The 22,024-nt window shown below is 32.9% G+C and overlaps 1 protein-coding gene across 1 annotated transcript; it reads right to left on the bottom strand.

The window, feature by feature from the left end:
* Positions 1 to 41: 41 nt before the first annotated feature.
* Positions 42 to 17,839, bottom strand: LOC133201970 (thyroid peroxidase-like). Its single transcript, XM_061337757.1, has 16 exons — positions 17,807 to 17,839; positions 15,399 to 15,402; positions 15,083 to 15,229; positions 14,829 to 14,970; positions 14,423 to 14,643; positions 13,099 to 13,281; positions 12,747 to 12,801; positions 6,797 to 6,900; positions 6,221 to 6,328; positions 5,653 to 5,751; positions 3,857 to 4,191; positions 1,990 to 2,135; positions 1,348 to 1,548; positions 834 to 1,009; positions 381 to 495; positions 42 to 108 (listed from the first exon to the last, which is right to left on the bottom strand). The coding sequence occupies exons 1-16, from the start codon at positions 17,837 to 17,839 to the stop codon at positions 42 to 44; spliced, it is 2,136 nt and encodes a 711-aa protein (XP_061193741.1).
* Between the last annotated feature and the right edge of the window lie 4,185 nt (positions 17,840 to 22,024).

Below are 22,024 nucleotides of genomic sequence, written 5' to 3'. Positions count from 1 at the left end.
AACTTTAATTGATGGTTCAGTCATATAAATGTTAAATGTTCTCATTTCCTGGTTACAACTCTCCATGAACTAATATCCATTTTTGAATCAGCACATGCAATTGTTGACCTGTAGAATAGTAATGAATGTGTTAAAAACTGTCTCAGGGAAAATACATATATCAACTTATGTTGTACAAAATTCAGCTTCAAGGAATGATATAAATATACTATATATTTTCCAATTTAAGTTGAATAATTTAACACATCTTTAACATTCTTTTACAAGCATTGGCGGCAAAGAATTGAAATAGTGATTTAACAGAAGTATTCTTCTGGATTTTTAAAAAATAATTCTTTTGTCTTGGGTACTTGAGAGTTATTATAAAGATAAATACATACGTCTGACCGACTCTAAAAACATCAGCAGAAACATTTGTCAGGGGATTGGAATCCTCACTGAAAACTTCGCATAATACTTTGCCAAAGGTCATCGATTTTATGGCAGCAAGTTGTTCTTTGATTAAAGAAACGAGTTTATGAAAACACAGTGAAACGTAAATAAATTGTAGCATACATAAAAAGGAAATATTAATATCTGAAAAAATATAACTGAAGAAAGGTTTTTGAAGTATAATGTAGTGTAAATAGAGAAACTGTTACATCATATCCAAAGCACTGTATTCGTTATTCCGAAATAAACAAATTTATCTAACAAATACAAGCTTAATTTTCTTTGACCGTTCTTATAATCAATTTGAATACTTAAATAGTTTATCCTTAAGTTTTAAAATACCAAAATTTTAAAAAGTCTATCAATGAAAACATTAAACAGTTTGTCACTTAATGACTCACCGGAAGTGAACCTGACATTAGGATACGAGTTTAAATTTTCGTACCAATACCGATCGCCATACTTTAGTCGCTGAAATTGCGCTGCGATAATGCAACCGAACAAAGGACCAACAAGTCCAATTGGTACAGCTTTCTCTGATATTCCCCCCGGAAATAGGTCTATATCACCTATTTTCCTAGAAAGATTATATTAACGTTTATGTTGACTGCAACACATGAGAAATCAATATTTACTATATGTGGGACATATAATATTTTCCTACAATTTTTCTTAAAACATTTTTTATTCATTTTGTACATGTACAGATCATGTAGATTGCTTTTTTAAGATTTAAAAATAATTAAATTCCTTACTAAGGTACAGAATTACATACACTGGGTAAAATATCAGCTTGTCCTTTAATTGGTATTGCAGCTTTCAGATAGCAATAATTATAATTAAAATGACGATCATGCTTTACAATAGAAGTCGTTGAAATATTAAATTTTTATCAAATAAAAATTAAGTATTAACCCGCCATATATCTCCAGTAACTTATTCCTCCGTTCATCCTCGTGATCAGGGAGCCCCTCATATCCTTGTCTACATCTCTCTTTATATTTGATATAAGGGGCCAGACCGTGATCTCGTCCTCTCTGTATATTTAGGGCAGGCAAATCAAGGCCTTTGTCGTCAGTCTTAAATAGGCGCTCCCGAATTCCCTCTTCAAATCGACTGAAGATCAACAGTAAAAGTAGAATGATCAGTTACAATTTGAGGAGCTGTTTGATTATTAAAGTGTATGTCTGGGCATTAAAAGAAAGCACTGTAGATTCCTAAATAATAATATGTATTTTCGCGAAAAGCAATATTCTCGGAATGAAATTATCTGTTTTTATTTTAATATTGCTGAAATACATGTTAAAAAAATTTTTTTAAATTAAAATAAAAAAACTCTATATCAACAACCCACAAACGGTTTGACGTATGTGAATTTCGCGATATGACGTGCTCTTGTAAAATAAGGAATCTATACAGTATGCATCAAACTTTAAAAAAAAATTGGCAGGATTATTACTTTTATTCATCAGCAGAGTAACTGACTTAGAGGAATGTAGTATTAGTGTTACAAATTGATTTGATTGTTCTGACTCTTCTTGGAATCAATTAACATACCTGTCAACTTTCTTTGCAGGTGTTCTCATTAAATGTTCTGTTAATGATCGGAGATTGCCGCCTCCACCTGAAATTATTTCTTGAGTTTCCATCAGTACATCGTCAATCTTAAATCTTGCATTGCTTATTTCCAGAAAACCAGGAATCTAATTTTGATGAAAGAAAAAACTATTTTAACATTTTTAGGGCAAAAGAATATACAAAGTTACACTATATATGTTTATTTTTTTTGCATCTCATACGAAAACATTATTTCGTGTTTTAAACAAATAAAATGGTTTCACTATTGAGAACATTTATATTTCTCTACTAGCAAAAGCAAAGTTATACATAATCAGTTGTCTGTCTTCAATTTTTTATTCAACTTGATATTTTCAAAAACTGTTTTCCTGTCATATTTCAAAGATCTTTTTGCCGGATTTACTTTCAACAAGTCATTTTTTTCTTTGCCTCTAACAATATATATGGAAGCCTGTTGAGGCCAATAATTACTGCGTTTGGACGAAATAATTACATTTCTTTTTTTTTGAACTGGCCTCAACGGGATTCCGAAAATATATTGAATATTTTTGAATTTCTCAATATTTTATATCCAAGTATCCTACAGAATAGGATTAAAATTGAATACATTTAATTTTATTGTTTGTTTGTTTGGAGATGTGGCGTCACCACTTGTCGGTGGAGGACTGCAAATTTAAATCTAAACTCGGCACTCAGAGCCATTGAGCATACAGTCTCATCCGAAAGACCGGTCTCCACGTCCCAAAGTGGGATTCAAACCTCCGATGTAAGGATCAACTTTTTGCTCTGCGACTCTAGAGTAGATGCTCTAGACAATGCGCCACGCGAGCGACCATTTTATCATAAAAATACTAGTAAGTATCAAAATGTGGTTTATAGTAAATGAAATTTATGTAACTATTGAAATACTCAAGAACTGCAAACAAATTTATAGTAAATCAAGAGGCACGTGGGCATTATCTCTTACCTGAGCATTTTGGCTGGGAAAAAAGCAGAAATTACTAAATTCCTGAAAACTTTAATAATAAAAGAGATCCTAACCACCAAATCCCCCGGCAGAAGATGGGCATAATTTGAACAAACTTAAATCAACACTAATAGAGGACGCTTCCATGTAAATATGACTAGTCATGGCTTTAAAAGTTTTTTTTTTGTATATTCCTTTGTATAACTTTAATCTCTGATTGTGGTTCCACCCTAACACCCCGGTTGTCATAATTTACAAATGCTGTATCTCTATCGATATGAATAATCATGGGTTTGCTATTCTTGAGAAGATTTTTCAATATTTTCCTCTATATATTCCTATATAAAACTTTGATCGCCAATTGGAACGTCACCCTTCCCCTGGGGTCTGATTTGAACTAATTTGAATCTAACCTACCTGAGAATGTTTTCATATGACTAAGCATCGCTTAGCTGTTTTGTTTTGTTTTTTTAAATGATTTTTGCAATATTTTCCTACGTAAAACTTTGATCGACTTTTATGGCCCCATCCTAACCCCGATGGTTTTGATTGGCATAAACTTTTGATACACACTATCTGAGATCTGAGGATGCTTCCATATAAATATGACTTATCATGGATTTACTTTACTTGGAAACACTTTTTAAGATTTTTTCATCAATATTCCTATGTAAAACTAATTGCTTAATGCCCGGGGGTAGTGTTTTGAACAAACTAGAATCTACACTGCTCCTATATAAATATTTCTTATCATGAATTCGCTGTTCCAGATCTTGAAAATATTGAAAAAAATTTGAAAGATTTTTCCTATATATTCCTATGCAAAAAATTGGAGCTTTCAGCTCAGATGAACTAATAAAAAAAAGTTTGCCCGCGCACCTGATCGTGTCCGTATCGGAAAGCAGCTGTTGAGAACTCATTCAGAATACTTGGGTCTATGGTATCATAATACCGAAAATTGCCTTCCTGACCCACTGGATAAGAATACAACCGGTATTGGTTCATTAATCCAGGGCCGATAACTTTGGGAAGCCAATGGTTGTAGATGATATGCTGTACGATCGCTCCCATAATGCGCCTCGTCTCGAGATAGATCGTATTTGATGTCCATTTTGGATTGAGGATATTCAGCTTTTTTGCTAAAATATTGTGGAAGCGAAGGAAAATTGTGTGCATTAATCCCAGTGATGGCACCTCGTTCACTCGTATGTCCCCTGCATTAGAAAATTTATACCATCTGAGAGAAAAATATTTTATTTGCAATACAAAAAAATTGTGAATGTACTGATTCACAGGTACTAGTAAACCTGTATTATGGTATAAATTCGGGAAAATTGTTTATATACATTTTATCACGTTTTCTCCTTTATTCAGGTGATATTGGTCATATGAGTTGTTTTGAAATCCACAGCTGTGACGTCACAATGATTTTTGTGTGAAAATTATGATGTCAGATACATGTTTAGTGGATTTGTTTAGAATGTAAAACATGTAATACTAGTAGCTATGTGTTAAGCGTGTAAAAAAAAATAGAATCTGGCTTTATTTGTGGGATTGATCTAACTCGTTATGTGATTAATCCCCTCGCCAAGGCAAAACTCAAATGCAAATATAAAAATCCTACCATAATCCAATGGAAATACTAAATATACATGTATATAGTCAAATTTTAAGAGACTTTTGAGCGAATAATAGTTAAAATAAAAGTAAGACAATATTTAAATTTTGACCAGGATAAGCATACTCTGATAGTTCCTTTTACTTTGACCTGTCCTTTGGGGCTTCTGCTTGGTCCGGCCAGCGATATATTATCATAGAAAGTTCAGGAGAGTTTATCACTTAAGTAGTTTGGGAACAACAGGCTTCTGCTTGGTCCGGCCAGCGATATATTATCATAGAAAGTTTTGGAGAGTTTATCACTTTAGTAGTTTGGGAACAACAGGCTTCTGCTTGGTCCGGCCAGTGATATATTATCATAGAAAGTTCAGGAGAGTTTATCACATAAGTAGTTTGGGAACAACAGGCTTCTGCTTGTTCCGGCCAGTGATATATTATCATAGCAAGTTCAGGAGAGTTTATCACTTAAGTAGTTTGGGAACAACAGGCTTCTGCTTGGTCCGGCCAGTGATATATCATCATAGCAAGTTCAGGAGAGTTTATCACTTTAGTAGTTTGGGAACAACAGGCTTCTGCTTGGTCCGGCCAGTGATATATCATCATAGCAAGTTCAGGAGAGTTTATCACTTAAGTAGTTTGGGAACAACAGGCTTCTGCTTGGTCCGGCCAGTGATATATCATCATAGCAAGTTCAGGAGAGTTTATCACTCAAGTAGGGGCCTACTCGTGGTAAACCGGAAGCCTAGTAGGGTCCTACCCTAATACGTCTCCTTGTACATTTTTTATTATAAGAATAAATTAAGTTTTTGCCTTGAAGTGTTAGGGATACATGTATTTTTAATAAAAGATATTCAGTTTTCAAGTCAATAGAAATGACGTCCATCTTTCCACAGAATTCAGTGTGTATCAATCATGTTATAAAGCTTTATAAAGTAAAACTAATTTATAAGCTCAATTTAAAGATTCTTGAAGATACAAACTTCATCTTATTTACGATACATTTACATATAAATCCAAATTTAAATATAACTATATTTCATTTTAGTAAGAAATCTCACCAGCTAATTGACAAAAAGAAGTGTCTTGCTTTCCATCTTTGCAGTGATTTGGATTCCCTCTGGGAAGATTACGACCATTGTTGGATGACTTTAACAAACCTGATTAGTAAATAATAGAAAATGGCGGCGAATGAGGGAAGACTTCAATAAACCCGATTAGTAAAATTACAGAAAATGGCGGTAAATGAGGGAAGACTTCAATATACCTAGAGGATCGATGGAAATGACAGCATATAAGAGAAGAGCATTTTAAGGTTTTTATAAATATAACAATTTAATTTTTATTTGACGAAGCAGCAGTGAATAAGACCAATGGTTGGTTTTTACACCCAAAATTCTGAAATTAAACTACTGATTGTAGAAATGAATCAGTGATCATATAAAAAGAAGCTATATGCAACAATAGGCAGAAATATCACATTTGTATTGTTTTTTTTTAAATATTTATATTCTTTGTCCAAAAAAAAGACAATACATGTTTATTTCATGTATTCTGTTATTAAAGTTTATGTATCCCTTTCCAAAAATTCGCTTGATACTAAAAAAAGGATTTTAACTTTTCCATTACCATAGACGCCAGCATCCACTGCTTTCGACACTATTAAAGTATTTCCATAAACGTTTCCACAGTCTATGAAGGATGTCAACTCATTAATCTGTTCTCGGTAATCGGTCCCTTAAGTAAAATTGTGGGATTTTATTATACAGATACACTACAGCATGAGGTAAGACCTACTTCTTTTGCAAATCTAGCATTTATATACCTTCAGAATCAACATGCTTCTTATTTCAGGAGCTAAAGTGACTTTCAGGAAACATTTATATGAATAGGTGATTATTACATTTTGTTTTTGCTGATAAATATGACGAATATATGATATAACATAATTTTAATTGTAAATTGCATAGATTTATTTGATAACTCTTGATTTCAATAGTCTCTGACATATCGTTGCTTTTAATTTGAAAGAAAGGGAATGTATGTAAGTATATGTACATTATATATATTTTTTTTACAAAACATGAAATTGGTCAATTTGCTTTATTATTAAAAAAAATGTTACATGTACATAAAAATAACCCTAAATATCAGACTTTTCATCTCATTTTGTTTCATAAACATATAGGTAAAGGATGACAATACCACAAGTATCTGGTCTCCTGGGCTCCTCTGCAGGTGCGGATCTAACGAACGGCATACACTCCTCTGTTGCTTGTACATCACGTATAATAGGAAAGCAACCAGTCCTGATAGAGATATAAACTCATTTGCTTCGGATGAATAAACAATATTTGCTTAATGTAACTTCTTGTGAAAAGACTATGTAGTTTCTATTCCTGCACGCTTAGAATTAAGCACACATATTTTGACATATTTCAACAATGTCGAAACGAAACTCAGGTATAGATGTTGGATCTGCTAATAAAACATGTACATTTGATAAAACTTTTCGTCTATTACGATTAACATGCCGGTGTAACGACGAAAATTGACCCCCGAAGAATATTGACCGGGGGATCAAATTTCTCCGTAGAAAAATGACCCCCCGGTCAATTTTCTACGGCAAGTAGGGTCATTTTTCGACCGTAGAAAACCCTTCCAGACCGGTAATTCTACGACTCCACACACGTTGAAAAATGACCCCCATAGAAATCTGACCCCCTACTTTTTCACTATATTTTATAATTAAACCTTTAGAAATGAGGTGTGATATGCGTTAATCTGATGTTGGGGAGGGTCGGTGAAGGCCTAGATTCTCCCGAATTTTTTTTCTTTCAAATGTATATTGGAGAAGCAAAGTACCTTCCCCTCCTTAACGCCATTTCTTAATACTAGCATGATATGAAATGTACCTGGTATGGTTTATATATATATATATATATATAATCCGTTTTGTATTTTCTTGGTTATTGGTTTTTTTTTCTCACAGGTTTTGTTCCGAAAATGACATGATATGTTTCTGACAACGATATACCTGTATGGAATGGATGTTATCGGAAACTATTTAAAATTTGTGCCCGCTTTCAACCTGCCCCCACCCCAGCGCTAGCTTTTACATGTATCAGTTTCTGGATACACCATTCCATTGAAACAAAAAACGTATTGTATTATTATTTGTAAACAAGGAAAGAATTAGAGAAAGCACGGCATATTAAGCGTCCAATAACGTCCAATATGGAGATGCTATCATTAACTGTAATTACTGCTTCATTTTCAATTTCATGTAATATCTTTTTCCCTCTTTTAGGTTCATTTATCCTTATTTATTACATGAATATTAATACCCCCGCTTCAAAGGAAGTGGGGGTGTACACCTTGTACCCTGCGAATTTCTCTGTTGTGTGTGCGGGGTGAGTGTTTGTGTCTGTCTGTCCGAAACATTTATTTCGTTGCAGTTTTCTCTGCAACAACTCATCGCAGATGCTTGAAATTCTAATACACTCTTTGGTTCGGCATGCTATACAGTGATATTTATTTTGGTACTAGTCTTGTCCGTCTGTCTGTGCGGGTGGGGTATCACTAGAGAGCACTGGCTCATAGATTTCTTGTTTCCCCTGTAATTTGTGTACTTACAATTATTGACTGTAGAATTATATTATCTCTATTTTAGGGAAAAAACGAATTTAGCTAATTTGAAATAACGTTAACTATGAAACACTATATATATTGTTTGTATCAGGATCGCTATATGAAAAACACTGATAGTCTCTAACAAAAAAAAATATAGTTTGCCAAAGTTAACTATAGTTTAATGCAGTATCAAAGTTTTTCCTATAGCAAATCAAAGTATTTTTTTTATATATATGATTGTGATATTTTATGTTCTTAAATTTATATGTGCACATTTTTATATTTTAGGGAACTACGAGGGGTGATCAAAAAGTTCGTGAACTATCTCGTTGTTTACAAAACCACAGTTCAAATCAAAATGAAATTTGGCACACATTTAGTCATAAACATGTTCTATAAATAGCAGGTATTTGCTCCACGTTTGGACGTCACAATATAAAAATGACTCAATATGTAGATGACGTGACAAAAAATGGTTGACTCAGTCGTACTTGATCAACGAACGGCTTTAAAGTTTAACGTTTATCTTAGAAATTCCTTTTCAGTAGCATATAATAATTTGTACACGATTTATGAAGACAAAAAGGCATGACAGAAGTTCAATCATTAATTGGATTGATTGTTTTAGTGAAGGAAGGGAGGTGGTTAAAATGATGTTTGTTCTGGTGCCCAGTGAAAGCAAGCTTGGGAAATGATGCGTCCTCAGTTGAGCAATCTGTAACGAAAGATCGACAAATTACAGTTAAAAATATAGTTGAATATCATAACAATAATGTAATTATTGAATCCCTAAAATATTGTTTACCTTAGATTTTAAACATATCATATATGATAAAAAGAAGGCGCCCATACTTTATCCACAATGGATAAACGACGCACCCAATACAAAAGAGTCGGGTTGTGATGGTCACTATGTTCATTCTGGGAAAAGATATCCTAATCCACCAATCCTATTTGTGACAAATGGGCTATTCTTGTTATAAAAAATAACTTGCATTGTAAGAAATATAAGACTCGGAAAAATCTTTTAATTTCTGTGAACAGAACGCTACGGAGCATGTCACGTGAACGCCTGGATCACGTGATTCGCGAATGGGCAGAACGATGGCAGATGTGCATTCAAATCGGAGAGGACCACTTTGAAAAATAATATACATCGAAAACTGATTTTATTTCTTTTATGGAAGTAATTCAATTAGTTCGCGAATTTTTTCATTACCCCTCGTATTTCTTGTTCATTAACATATCATCCCAAAATTTTACATTACTGATATCAATTTAAGAAAGTTTCAGCTTTGAAATCTCAAAAAAGTTCCAAACAAATTTTCAAAGTATCAAAGTATTTACTATAGATAATAATAGTAAACTATAGTTACATGGAACTATAGTTTACCATGTAAAGGTTATAGGCCGAAAACTGTCCATTCTGTGAGAAGAAAGAACTGTTGGAGGGCCGTTAGGCCCGACAATAGTTCTTTCTTCTCACAGAATGGACAGTTTGAGGCCTATAACCTACTTAAAACATTTACTCTATTGTGTTCATAATGTACTCTCTTAGAATTGTTTCTCATCCATTGTATTAAGTAAGCATTATCTACTTATTGGACGGTCTCAGGTAAAGGTTGCTTACAATCGAAAGAAACTTACACTCATTGTTATTGTTATCTTAGTGGACAGTTACAGGTAAGTGCTAAATAAACGAATTAAGAATATTTAACCACAATGCCATGAGATTCCAAAATTATTTTCTTGTGATTGTCAATGTTGAAAGCACGTCTTCTTCTGGGGGAGAAAGCATATTTCTGATGCAAACCAAATCCAGATATGATGAGCAATCTACTAATAATACAGATGTCATTTTTCAAGTGATTTTTGGATTTTGAGGTTAGGATTGTCAAGATTTTGAACTTTGAACTCAAAGTGGACGTTTTTTCAAATATTTCTCAACTTTTGGCCAAGGCTATTCAAGGATGCAGAAAAACAAAGGGAAAGTAGAAAGATTTCTGCAATTAAATCACCAATATTTAGATGATTTAGAAAAGGCTTTTCTCAGAAAATAGAGAAATGTAAATTGACAATGACTGTTCTTTAACTGTCAGGGAGAATGTTGTACAGTACCCAATGTTGATGTTTTCGTGCTTATGGACGTTGGGTGATAAAGAAATCAACAAAATTATTTTTTTTTCATCACTGAAGTCAGAAACGAATCGGACAAAGACTAATGACCAAATAACCTTGCGTTCCTATAACGGAAGAAACTATGTGCTCCTGCAGAAAGTGAGCAAAATTATTCGGAGTTCTAGTGAGAAAGAAGTAGCGATTGATTCTTGCCAGTAAGGCATTAAAAAAGGAGAAGTGATATCCCCGCGTGTGTTGATGGTGCAAGTTACATACCGGTAGAATTCGGAGATATTTCCTTCAATCAATATTAAGTTTTTACATTCATTGTGATTTGGATATACATTTCATCATTTTCAATTTTTGTTTCTGTGACTTAGAATATATATTTCATTACATTGTGAAACATTTTGGATTCATTACTTCAAATATTTATTTGTGTCTTTGTTGTGTTTTCTTAATCCATTGACTTACCTGTAGCCGTCCAATAAGTTTTTAAATACTGTCCATTATTTTTGATAATGGACAGATTTATTAACTTATTGGACGGTTACAGGTAACTTATTGGACTGTCTTAAACTCTTATATTTTTTAAACCTCGTATCACACAGCAAGATCGCTTAATTTGTGTATAGGAAAGACATGGCCAGATTTTTTTCTATAGGCTAGCAAATTTAAAGAGTGGGTTACATCCTCGTTACCCATCCCCTCAAAACTTACCAAAATAAATACGCGGACACGAATCACGTGCTTGATTCAAACACAATATGTGTTACAATATTTATTGGCACAGTTCTATGTAGTCTTGCAAACCCAACTTCAATTGTGCTAATATTGCCAATCATACTTAGAGAAAAAATATGTAGATTAGGCAGAGAAGCTTTTTCATAATGCAACATTCGGTTTTTTTCTATTGGTAAAAATTATTACATACAACTAGAAAGGGGAAATACGTACTACTGTGTATAAACTTGTGTCAATTCTTAGTATACCAAACACCTCTTTTATTAATTAATTAATTTTTTTATGTAAAAAGCCTCATTTTATTTATAGGCTTTGTTGATACTAGTAAACGACAAAAGACATTGATAAAGATTTTGAGCTAACCATTTTTAGTGTCTCTGAGATCGAATATCAGAGGAATTTTGATTAAGTCCTGTCTGTTATTTTTACACAAATTTAATCTTCCTTATATTTTTATTAGAATTTTTTTTGTTTTTTGTTTTACCAGAAAATCAAAGATATATATGAGATCTAATTTTCTTAACAATTGTCCATTTCTTTCACGCAGATTTATTTGGGTAGGGTTCGAAAACATTAATCTTTCTTGTAACTTCTGAAGAAAAAAACGCTTGAGACTTTATTTTCATTCTTTTTTTTACATTATTTATCCAGAGGAAAATTTAAAGAGGATCATTACAATTATACACAGAAACCATGCATTTTTTATTCATATATAAGTTTCTCTCTCTGACACCAGCTAAGTAAATAATTTTTTTTTAATGACGACACTGGAAACTTTTTTTTATAAATAAAATTTGATAAAACAAATCTAAGAACACGTGTATTTTTGATCTTATAGTCATCGAACAGCATAATAGCCTATAGTTGTTTGTTTTTCTTTAATGGGATAAAACGTCTTGTGTTATTGATGTACATGTAAGGTATAGTGTAACCTTTTGTTACTTAAACTTTAAAGCTTTTAGGCTGCGTGATTTTATACCTCTACGTATTTGCCTAACAAGAATATTCCTACCAAAACCAGTTTTTTTTTGTATAAAAAAGATACGGGGTCATTATTCTACGGGGTCATTTTTCTACAACCCACACGGAGAAAAATGACCCCCAAGCCATAAATTCTACGAAAAAGGGGGTCATTTTTCTACGTAGAATATTGACCAGGGGGTCAAATATCTACGTAGAAAAATGACCCCGGTCAATATTCTACGGGGGTCACTTTTCGTCGTTACACCGGCTACCTTTAAAAAAGAAAAGTAAACAAAAAGCTTTAAATGATTATTTCAGATTTAAATTTCTTGAATACTGTTCGTTATCGTCATATTCCATTTCATTCTTCTGTCAGATTCAGTTACACATGGTTTAGAAATAAAGCTTATAAAATAGATCTATAGTAGACCTTCAAAGTATTTTAACACGGTAGATTTTTCTGTATCTAATTATCATTTAAGTTGATAACAAGTTATGTACCACAATATTTGAGGGAATGATTTGTAATATATGTATCGTTACACACACAAAAATTCTGTATTTGTAACAATAAAACATATGCGATATATTGCATTTGTATGGATAAAAACGTACAGTAAGGGTAAAAGTATATGAATATTGTGTTTGTAGGGATAAAACGTACGATATATTTTGTTTGAAAGTGGTAAAAACTTACGATATGTTGTGTTTGTATTTCTCGTCACAGCAAGGAAGAGTTTTGCCACCTTCATCTAAACGCAAAATTTATGTACAATGACTTCGCTTTACTTATTCAGATTTTACTCCATTTAATAACGTATGTTAATATGTATTTCGTCATTTTGTGTATTAAACTTTATAAATAGGACTTTATCATTACGTCATTTGTTAGCTTATTTGTATGTACTATGTCGTAAGTTAGCTAACTTTAGTAGTAATTTTGGAAAGTTTCTTAAGTAAAGATTGTTCTTATATTTGTTTCGTACATCATATTCATCGTACAAGAACAAAATGGCTTTGTGAAATAAACAAATTAAACGGTAACATACCCATTGTGGGAGTAAAGGTCAAATCGTGGTCCAAGAACTGTCCAAATGACCACAGAAGCAGGGAGTTTTTGTCATCGTCGTCCGTTTGACCACTCAGACCAGAGAAGAGTCGTTCACTGATTTCTCTCGGATTGGGTAGAGGCTTGGGGTAGATCCGTTGAAATCCCCGAGGTAAGGAATTACCTGTAATTATTGATTATCATATATCTTAGGATTGTCATTTATGTAAATTAGTTCAAAATCTTGTAACTGGTTTATCTGAATAAAACAAAATTGCAGATTTCTTTTTTCCGGTCCATTTCTGATTGATAGGTTTGGGGCAGATCCATTGAAATCCCCGAGGTAAGGAATTGCCTATAGTTTAGATAATGCTATAAAATATATATCATAGAATTGTCACTTACTTTAATTCAAAATCTTGTAAACGGTTAAACGGTCTATTTCACGATTGATAACGTAATGGTTACTTCATTGGAGAAAATGACTCTATTTTTTGTCCGCCTGATCAAAGCAAGCTTCATACAGCTTAGAATACAGTACAACTACATTATACATATGAAACTACATGTATACATATGAATATAAAATTCTCACTTGTCAAAATTTCAATTAAAATTTACAGTGCTTTTATCTATTTCTTTAAAGAGATTCATAATTTTACTTGAATTTAAACAATTTAAAAAACAAACACTCAGATTTCTTTTTTCCTAAAAAATGAACTGTTCATTGGGTATTTGTTTACAATGCTTGTATGTAACCTTCAATAAAAAAAATTATAGTGAAATCCCATACATAATGCCTTCACAGTCAGAATGAAATAGATCCCCAGAGTGATGAATAGTATTATTTTAATGATAATATAGCAGTACATGTCTATATCAAGCGTCATTAAAACCTCCTTAAAATGACATATATACATGTATATCAATATCATATAACTACATGTACTTTATCATCTGAAAAGGGGAAGGAAATGTTATTTTATAAAACGAAAATTGACATGGATTGGATGCGTCAAATTATCACAATTAAAGATGAACCTTGAAATTAATATCTAACATCTATCTTTGTCTACAAGAAATCCTGTCGATACTTTTTGCAATAAAAGCTTTAAAATGATGTGTTAGAAATATGTAACGTGTCACTTTATTAACGGTTGTTTTAATAAACCTTTCTACCTTTATACAAAAAACTGCTGTCACTTGCATCTCATTCCCAAACCTTCAAACATGTTACATGTAAGTATTTAAATAGTGTTATTTCTCCTCCGATAAAAAACTGATCAATTATGCATAAAAATAAAGATTTAATTCTCAATACGCACCGTCCTCGTAATAGGGTGGAATCATTCTCTTCTGGACAGTACTGGCAGCTCCCCAGCGTGGATTTATAAGATTGTTGCAAGTCCCATCAACTGTCCGGTAGCGACTAGTCCGGGCCCAGTCACAGTTGGGACCGTCACGTTTATTACAAATTATTTTATTCAGGTCATTACTGAAAGGTGATTCTGTGAAGGTACTTGGTTGAGCAAGGCTTAATGTGTTCCTATGAGAAAAAGACAAGGTTTATGTTTCAGGGTGCAAAAATACACTATTTGTTCCGAATATTAAGTTAATCAATCGTGGAAATAGAATATGGAAATCTACCCTTCAAAAATTGATGATTACAACATTTCTTGTGCGCTGCTAAATCACTAAATGATACATCTTGTAAAAAAAAAACAAACATACAAGTCACAAAGTTGCTGGGAAAATTCCCTTAAAATGCTCCATCTTCGGAACGCCTCTCGCGATGACGTTGACTGGGTATGCAGATTAGCGAACACAGTTTGTCTAATGTTGTGGACATCAATATTATTCTCTTCACAAAAAACTAAAAAAAAAAATAAATTCACATTTATCATTTCCTAGAAACTTTTGAGGAATTACAGTGACTTTTAATTTTTTATATATGTTTGTTTTAGTTAGAAATAAAGAGTAGATACCATTTTCTTGAGGGAAGCAGACGTCCTCTTGCAGAACTTGATTGACATCTGTCCTCAGTGACTCCAGGTACTGTTGCCATGGCTGTGTGGAGAGAACATCCCTCCTGAACAGAGTGAGGAGGATCAGTAGAATATAACAGCTGCGTCCTACAATAATACAGTGGGATCTTAAAAACAAAACCACACAATCCCAAAGACTATGAAGTGTCCAAAAATATAACAGTATTATCTTAAAACCAAAAAGGGTTTACCTAAAATGTTACGTATACATAAGAGTCCTGAAACATTACAGCCTAGTACTAAGATATAACATTACTATCCTAAAACAAAACCACAGAATTCAAAAAAATATCAGTAATATCCTAAAATTTGAGAGTATTATCATAAAACATAACAGCAGTTTCCTAAAATATTACATAAGTATCCTAAAATATATATACAGTATATTACAATAAACATGGACATGTTATGGCAGTGTCTAAATATGTCTTCTAGTGAGCTTGAGATTAAAAATACCACAGACTCTGACACATCTGTTTCATATTTGAATCTTTTACTAGAAAAGATGTTAATGGTAAATTAACAAAAAAGCTTTATAACAAACGTGATGACTTTAACATTTCAATCGTCAATTTCCCTTCCTTATGCAGCGATATACCCTTATCACCTGCATACGGGGTATATATCTCTCTCTCAGTTGATTCGATACGCAAGAGCATGCTCTACGTATGTACAATTTCTAAAACGAGGTAAATTATTGACAAACAAGTTGATGAAACAAGAATATCAGCTGTCTCGGTTAAAATCATCATTTCGTAAGTTCTATGGTCGATACAATGACCTTGTCAGCAAAAACAATTTATCATTGAGCCAAATGCTGACTGACGTTTTTCATACTAATTGTTAGGTCATTATTTACACACTGGATTTTTCCGTTTTTTCCCGATCATGACAAGGAGCACGGCGAGTGTGACCGGTCGGCAGGAGGTACTCGCTCCTTCATGGCACCTGATTCCGCCTCTGATGTTTTAGAAGTCCGTGCTTGCTCTGCTCCTGATTTGTATTGTTTGAATGGACATTTGGGCTTGAATACTGTTCGTTTTCTTCATAAATTTCATCCTACAATGTGACATCTGAATTCCTAAATACAACTGTAGTGTTCTAATGAAGCAATAATATCCTAAAATAAAACAATATCAAAAATCAAAAAATATGAGTTGTATCCTAAATTAACCAAAGTATCACAAAATATTCAAAGAGTATCCTAATTAACAAGATTAGCGTATATAAACCATTTTAACTCCTTCAAATATAATTTCACACAATATAGACATAACAGTTATATACTTTAATATAACAATATTATACATTCTGAAATACACGATGGTATCATATAAAATATCCATAGTATCTTAAAATATAACTGAAGTATCTTCAAAAAAATCAAGTATCCTGAAATATCCTTAAAATAGCAGTAAAATCCTACAAATTTTAGCACCCTTAAATAAACACTGCACTTCTGCACATAAAGTAAATCACATCCCTGTAACTAGTGAACATCAACAAATAAATTCTGAGGGGTTATTAATACTAATAGTGACCTCATCCTGTAATAAACACAAATTCACAGAATACCCTTCCCTATTTTCCATTTCATCAACACAAGATAAAAATTAAATTCTTGTGAATGCACAAAAAGTGTGTATTTTTGGAGATATTGTCAAAATCGTTTATAAAGTATTTTCTTTTTTTCCTTACTTACCAACCATGTCCAATCTGTCTGAAATGACTGATTTTTAATACATACTTATAAACTAAAAAAATTATTGCTATCAATTAAGAATTATTCTTTTCATTAGTTTTTCTTCTGATATTTATCTCGGATCGATGACCTAAGAATCTTAATGCATTATCTGAAATGTTATATAGATATGTACATAAAAAAAAAACATCAACCTAGAAAGAAATTCGTTGATTTTACTCGTTTTATTCAGAGTTGAATTTCTAGGTTCACATATTAATGAATGGTTTACCGCATTAGCTTATATTTACATAAAATTTTGTACTAAGTAAAATAACGTCAGATATACATGTATACTTAATGCATATTTTTGCTATATAATATAATTCTTTTTATGGTTAAATTTGTCTTTTTTAAAAGCCCTTTCTGTTTTATGGTGATAGCTTGATTTCTCTTAATCGATTTCAACATAACCCAGTTTGATGTTCTTTACATCCATTTAACGTTATTTATATCTAAGAGGATTTTATAAGAAATAAGTAAACTCGTTTAATATTACAACATAATAATGAAGCAAAACATATGCAGAGACACTAAGACATTGACAGTCATCTAAGCATTAAGAGTTTCGATGTATGGACACTGTAATGTATTTTAAACATTTGGTTAGTCAATTTTCACCACTGGAAGAACCATGAGGACAACAATTTCTCAATTGGTCTATGCAACAGAAAATTACACATGATATACATGTAACTGGTAAGTCACCTTAACCAGCAGTCAAAACATCAAACTTCAAATATTGCCATTTTGTTTCATGATCAGTTATTAAAGCAGAAATGCAGTGCATGTCATATATTTCTAAAGACATGATCTATTTAAATATTTTTTTGTAAAAATAACAGTGCTGGAATAAAATGAACAGTAATCAAGCACATTAGTCCACTGAAAGAACACAAAAGATGAAGATTTGAAACACTTACCTCTAAACTATCAGAGGTGGGATCAGGTCCCATGGAGGGGTAAGTATTCCCTGACGAGCGGTCACATCCGCCGTGTGCTCTTTGTCTTGAATGGGTAAAACGAGTAATCCGTGGACAGTTCAGATGAAAATAATCATTATGACTGAACAATTTGCTGGAAAGGTGTAAGTCGATATTTTACCTATAACTACAAAGACCATAGAACTTGTGAATTGTAGACATCAAACAAGACTGCAGATACCTTGCATGATCAATTTTGTTGGTCGGTAGCCTGCCTAGTTATAGAAATTGTATGCATGAAGAAAATGCTTTTTGTATCGAATCAGGTGTGAGACATTAACCTCATATGCAAGTGATAGTTGTTTTATTGCTGCACAAATAAGGAAAGTTGATGATAGAAAAATTGAAATCATCAGGGTTATCATAAGGATTAGTTGTTAATTTGGCATCAGTGTCTTTCTCTATTACAATATCCAAATATGAAGCAGTTCTGTCTGACTCCTCTGATGTCTTTTATTTTGAGTTCAACGTATAAATGTAAAATTGTTATAGTTAGATGGATAAACATCTTCAAAATATACCTAGATGTCCAATTGAAGACCACAACAAGATATTGATATTTGTGCTTTTCACGATTTGTTTTTTTTTTTTTTTTTTTTTTTGATAAATTCTTTTTTTTTTTTAAACAATACGAAAAGAGATTTGCTAATAACGGGGAACATTTATCGTTGGTAGTTATGGGAATTTCTTGAATTCTTGGAAAATCTGGTCTCCAAGCATATATAGATATATTGTCAATGAGAAACACAAGCAACTATTAAAGGGTTTTATCACATTTCTTCAAAATGAAACACAATTATATTCTTAAAACATTTATTAATCGTTTAATTATAGACTACATAGACTACACAATAAGGTCGGTGAAAATTTTGACATCGACGATATTTTTTTGGTTATGGACGGTCAATCTCTTATGTATGAAAGTCTAGTAGAGAGAAATAGCCAAGAAATTATGCCAACAATAGGAGAGTACACCGAATACGAAGCCGTTGACAACTCGGGGCTTCGACTAAATAGAACTAATTATTAAAGTTTACTTCGGAAATATCTATAAATATGAGAATTGTAAACTCTAATTCTTCATTATTTTAACAAATCCTGTATATCTTCTATCTGTTCCAGTGAATATCATGTACTAGAAATGACACTTCTTCAGTGTTTAATGGCACCGTACGCCATTACGAAGTTCACAACATTCCTACTAGATTCTGTGCGACTTTTTAAAAATGCGTGTAGGGTATTTTTCCGTTTTAAAAAAGGTAATATGTCCTTAAAATATTTTATTGTACAGAAAAAAATCGTGTTTTGGCATAAAGGATTGTTCCGAATGGAAACAAGGCCCTCGCGTTCGCCGAGAAAAGGCCCTCCTTTACCTTTCGACCAAGTCCAGGAAATGTGAAAAAAGTCTTCCTAACTTTTCTTGTGCACATTTGTTTATCCTAAAGCCACAATTTATACTTTAACTGGCAATTATCCAGTAATCACTTTTTTTTATTTACAAACAGGTTTAATAGAGACAATTAACAAATGAGCCGTTTTGTATACCAAATAAGTACTTTGCTTGACCAGGATTGACACCTATGTTGTCAGAGCAATGGCGCGTAGCATCGGCGATCAAAATATGCATATTGAGAAATTCAAACTTTGAATCGCTGAGACATCAACGATATTAATTTTCTAGCAAAGATTTTTTTTTAAATATATGATTTTAATAACATGTAAACTTTGTCTTATCAAAAAATTTTGAAACGTGATAAAACTCCTTTAATATTAAAGTCAAAGTTCTTGTATGTACACTCAGAATGGTTTTATTCAGAATTTACAGATACCTAATGTCCAGTTAGAAATTTTTTAGGAGACAATTAAGAATTTTGAATAAAGAAGGTGGAGGTGTGTAAATTGGTCATGTCTTCACAAAACAGAATACAGGGTGTACATGTATTTATATCTAGGATGATAAGAAATCTTTTTTTTTTCTTTTTCACAGAAAAAATATTTGAATGAAAAGGGGTAAAGAAAACAAGCAAAATAAAAACAGGGAGGAATTATGAGGGTCTGACCAAACTCAAAAACATTTCTGCTCTTTTTTTCAAGATATACCAGCCGCCCCCTCCCGGGATCAAATGCTTGTCCTCTTATTATTCCTTTAAAAAATATTGGACAGAAAATCTAATTTATATAAAATTCAAACTATTCCAAAATTGATACCATTTGTCTTCCGGATCAATCACTAACACTGTCCTTATGAAAGTAGCTGAGGTGGATTGAATGTGCATTTCGTACTAGAATTTCAATACCATGTTTTCTCAGATGCCCGCGCCGATTTGTACCCATTGTCTTTCATCAACATCCTTTTACTCTAACACACGGGAATGACGTAAGCTGCATGTTTTCAATCTTCAAAGTTAATGTTCCGCGGTCTTTTGAATAATATGGTGTTCGACTTGTTTACTACTTTTTGTATCTTCTAAATGAAAGAGTTCCAATACAATTGCGTTTGAGTACCAAACACGACATGGTTTCAGATGTAATCTGGAAATAACTAGATAAGAACAAGCTATCAACAATTATCCTGTCCGCGAAGAAGACGCTTTCTCATGACCTCTGAAAATTGAGGACGAAAAATGCGCATATATTTGATGACCTGGGTCGACCAGAAAGGGAGAGATTGATTGATTATATGTAGTTTTACGTCCCATTCGATAATTTTTCACTCATAAAGAGACGCCAACATATACCGGTGAAGGGCTTCAAATTTAAACCTTCACTCGGCACTCAGGGCCATTGAGCAGTGAGGGATCTTAATCGTGCCAACGCCTGCCTCGGTTTTCAAGGTCTCATCCAAAGGACCCGCAAATTTCACTTCAAAGTGCTGAGCGCATGGCGAAAGAAAAGTTGCTACCTATTTTTTATCGACTTAGGTCAGTCGCGGCCAAGATTCGAATTCACGGCCTTCCAGTCACGGAGTGAGCGCTCTACCGGAAAAGGCGAGGCATATATTCCATATGTAATCTATGCCAAGAGGAACTAAAGAGACTAAAGGTTCATTTTGATAAATTCTAAACAATATCATATACAACAGATACAAATTTCATAGCAAAACTCAGACAGAGGGAGAAACCATTGACCAATTTTTTTACCAATCTAAACTGCTAATGAAAGAGAATAACTACCAGGAACCTGACAATATGGTTCAAGCCTTGTCAAAGGAATAAACAATACGAAAATATCCGAGAAACTGATCAATATAGGTTGTTATCTTACACTAGAGAAGGCACAAGAAATTGCTCGACTGCATGAAATGTCAACTACACAAGCAAAGACAATGACACACAATTCTGGAGAAGATTCCAAGGTAAAACTTTATTATGAAATCTTACAAGAAATCATCCAAAGTGATACTGGAAAAAGACAAAACTTTAGTAAAGCAAGACAGAGAAAACATAGTGATGATCCGAAACCTTGTACAAGCTGTGGATACAAGCATGAGAAAGACTCATGCCAGGCAAAAGGAAAAATATCTGGATTGTGCAAGAAACCAAATCATTTCAAGAAAATATGTAGGACCAGTGAGAATGCGCTTGTTGCTGACAATGAGTATTCAAGTGGCGAAGGAGAGAAAAAGTACTATTCTGGGTGCATCATGATTGAATCACAAATGAATTCCGTAGACAATAAAAAGTTAGAAAAGACTCAGACTATTGCTGTAAATGGTAAACCAGTAAAATTCACGCTTGACACAGGTGCAGTATATAATGTTATGCTACATGTATACAATATATTGAAAGAAATTGACATACCACATAAACTCAGAAATACAAGTAATAGTTATTGTATATTTATTATGGTGTATTCTGATTTATTTGGACGAAGGGCGGTGACGAGTGCGAAGCACGAGTCTCCGCCCCTTCGTCCAAATAAATCAGGATACACTATAATAAATATTCAATAACTTTCTTGTATCATGGCCAATCAAAAAGTCAATAGTTGTTCTGTCCCAAATTTTCAAGCATGATTTTTAATATCACCAATAAAAAATATAGTTTTTGTCAGGTGACCGCATGGATATTGTCTCCTCGCCAGTATTTTTTAATTCGCACATTTTATGTGTGTGTTCATGAGAAAGGACGTCGGATTGCAGCTCTACAACTTAATATG

The sequence above is a fragment of the Saccostrea echinata genome, unplaced genomic scaffold (assembly GCF_033153115.1).
Source record: "Saccostrea echinata isolate AGI-Se365-2 ecotype Australia unplaced genomic scaffold, CSIRO_AGI_Sech_v1 ptg000046l, whole genome shotgun sequence".
NCBI lineage: Eukaryota > Metazoa > Mollusca > Bivalvia > Ostreida > Ostreidae > Saccostrea > Saccostrea echinata.
The sequence above is the reverse complement of the archived record's forward strand: the minus strand, read 5'-3'. Positions and strand labels throughout refer to the sequence as shown.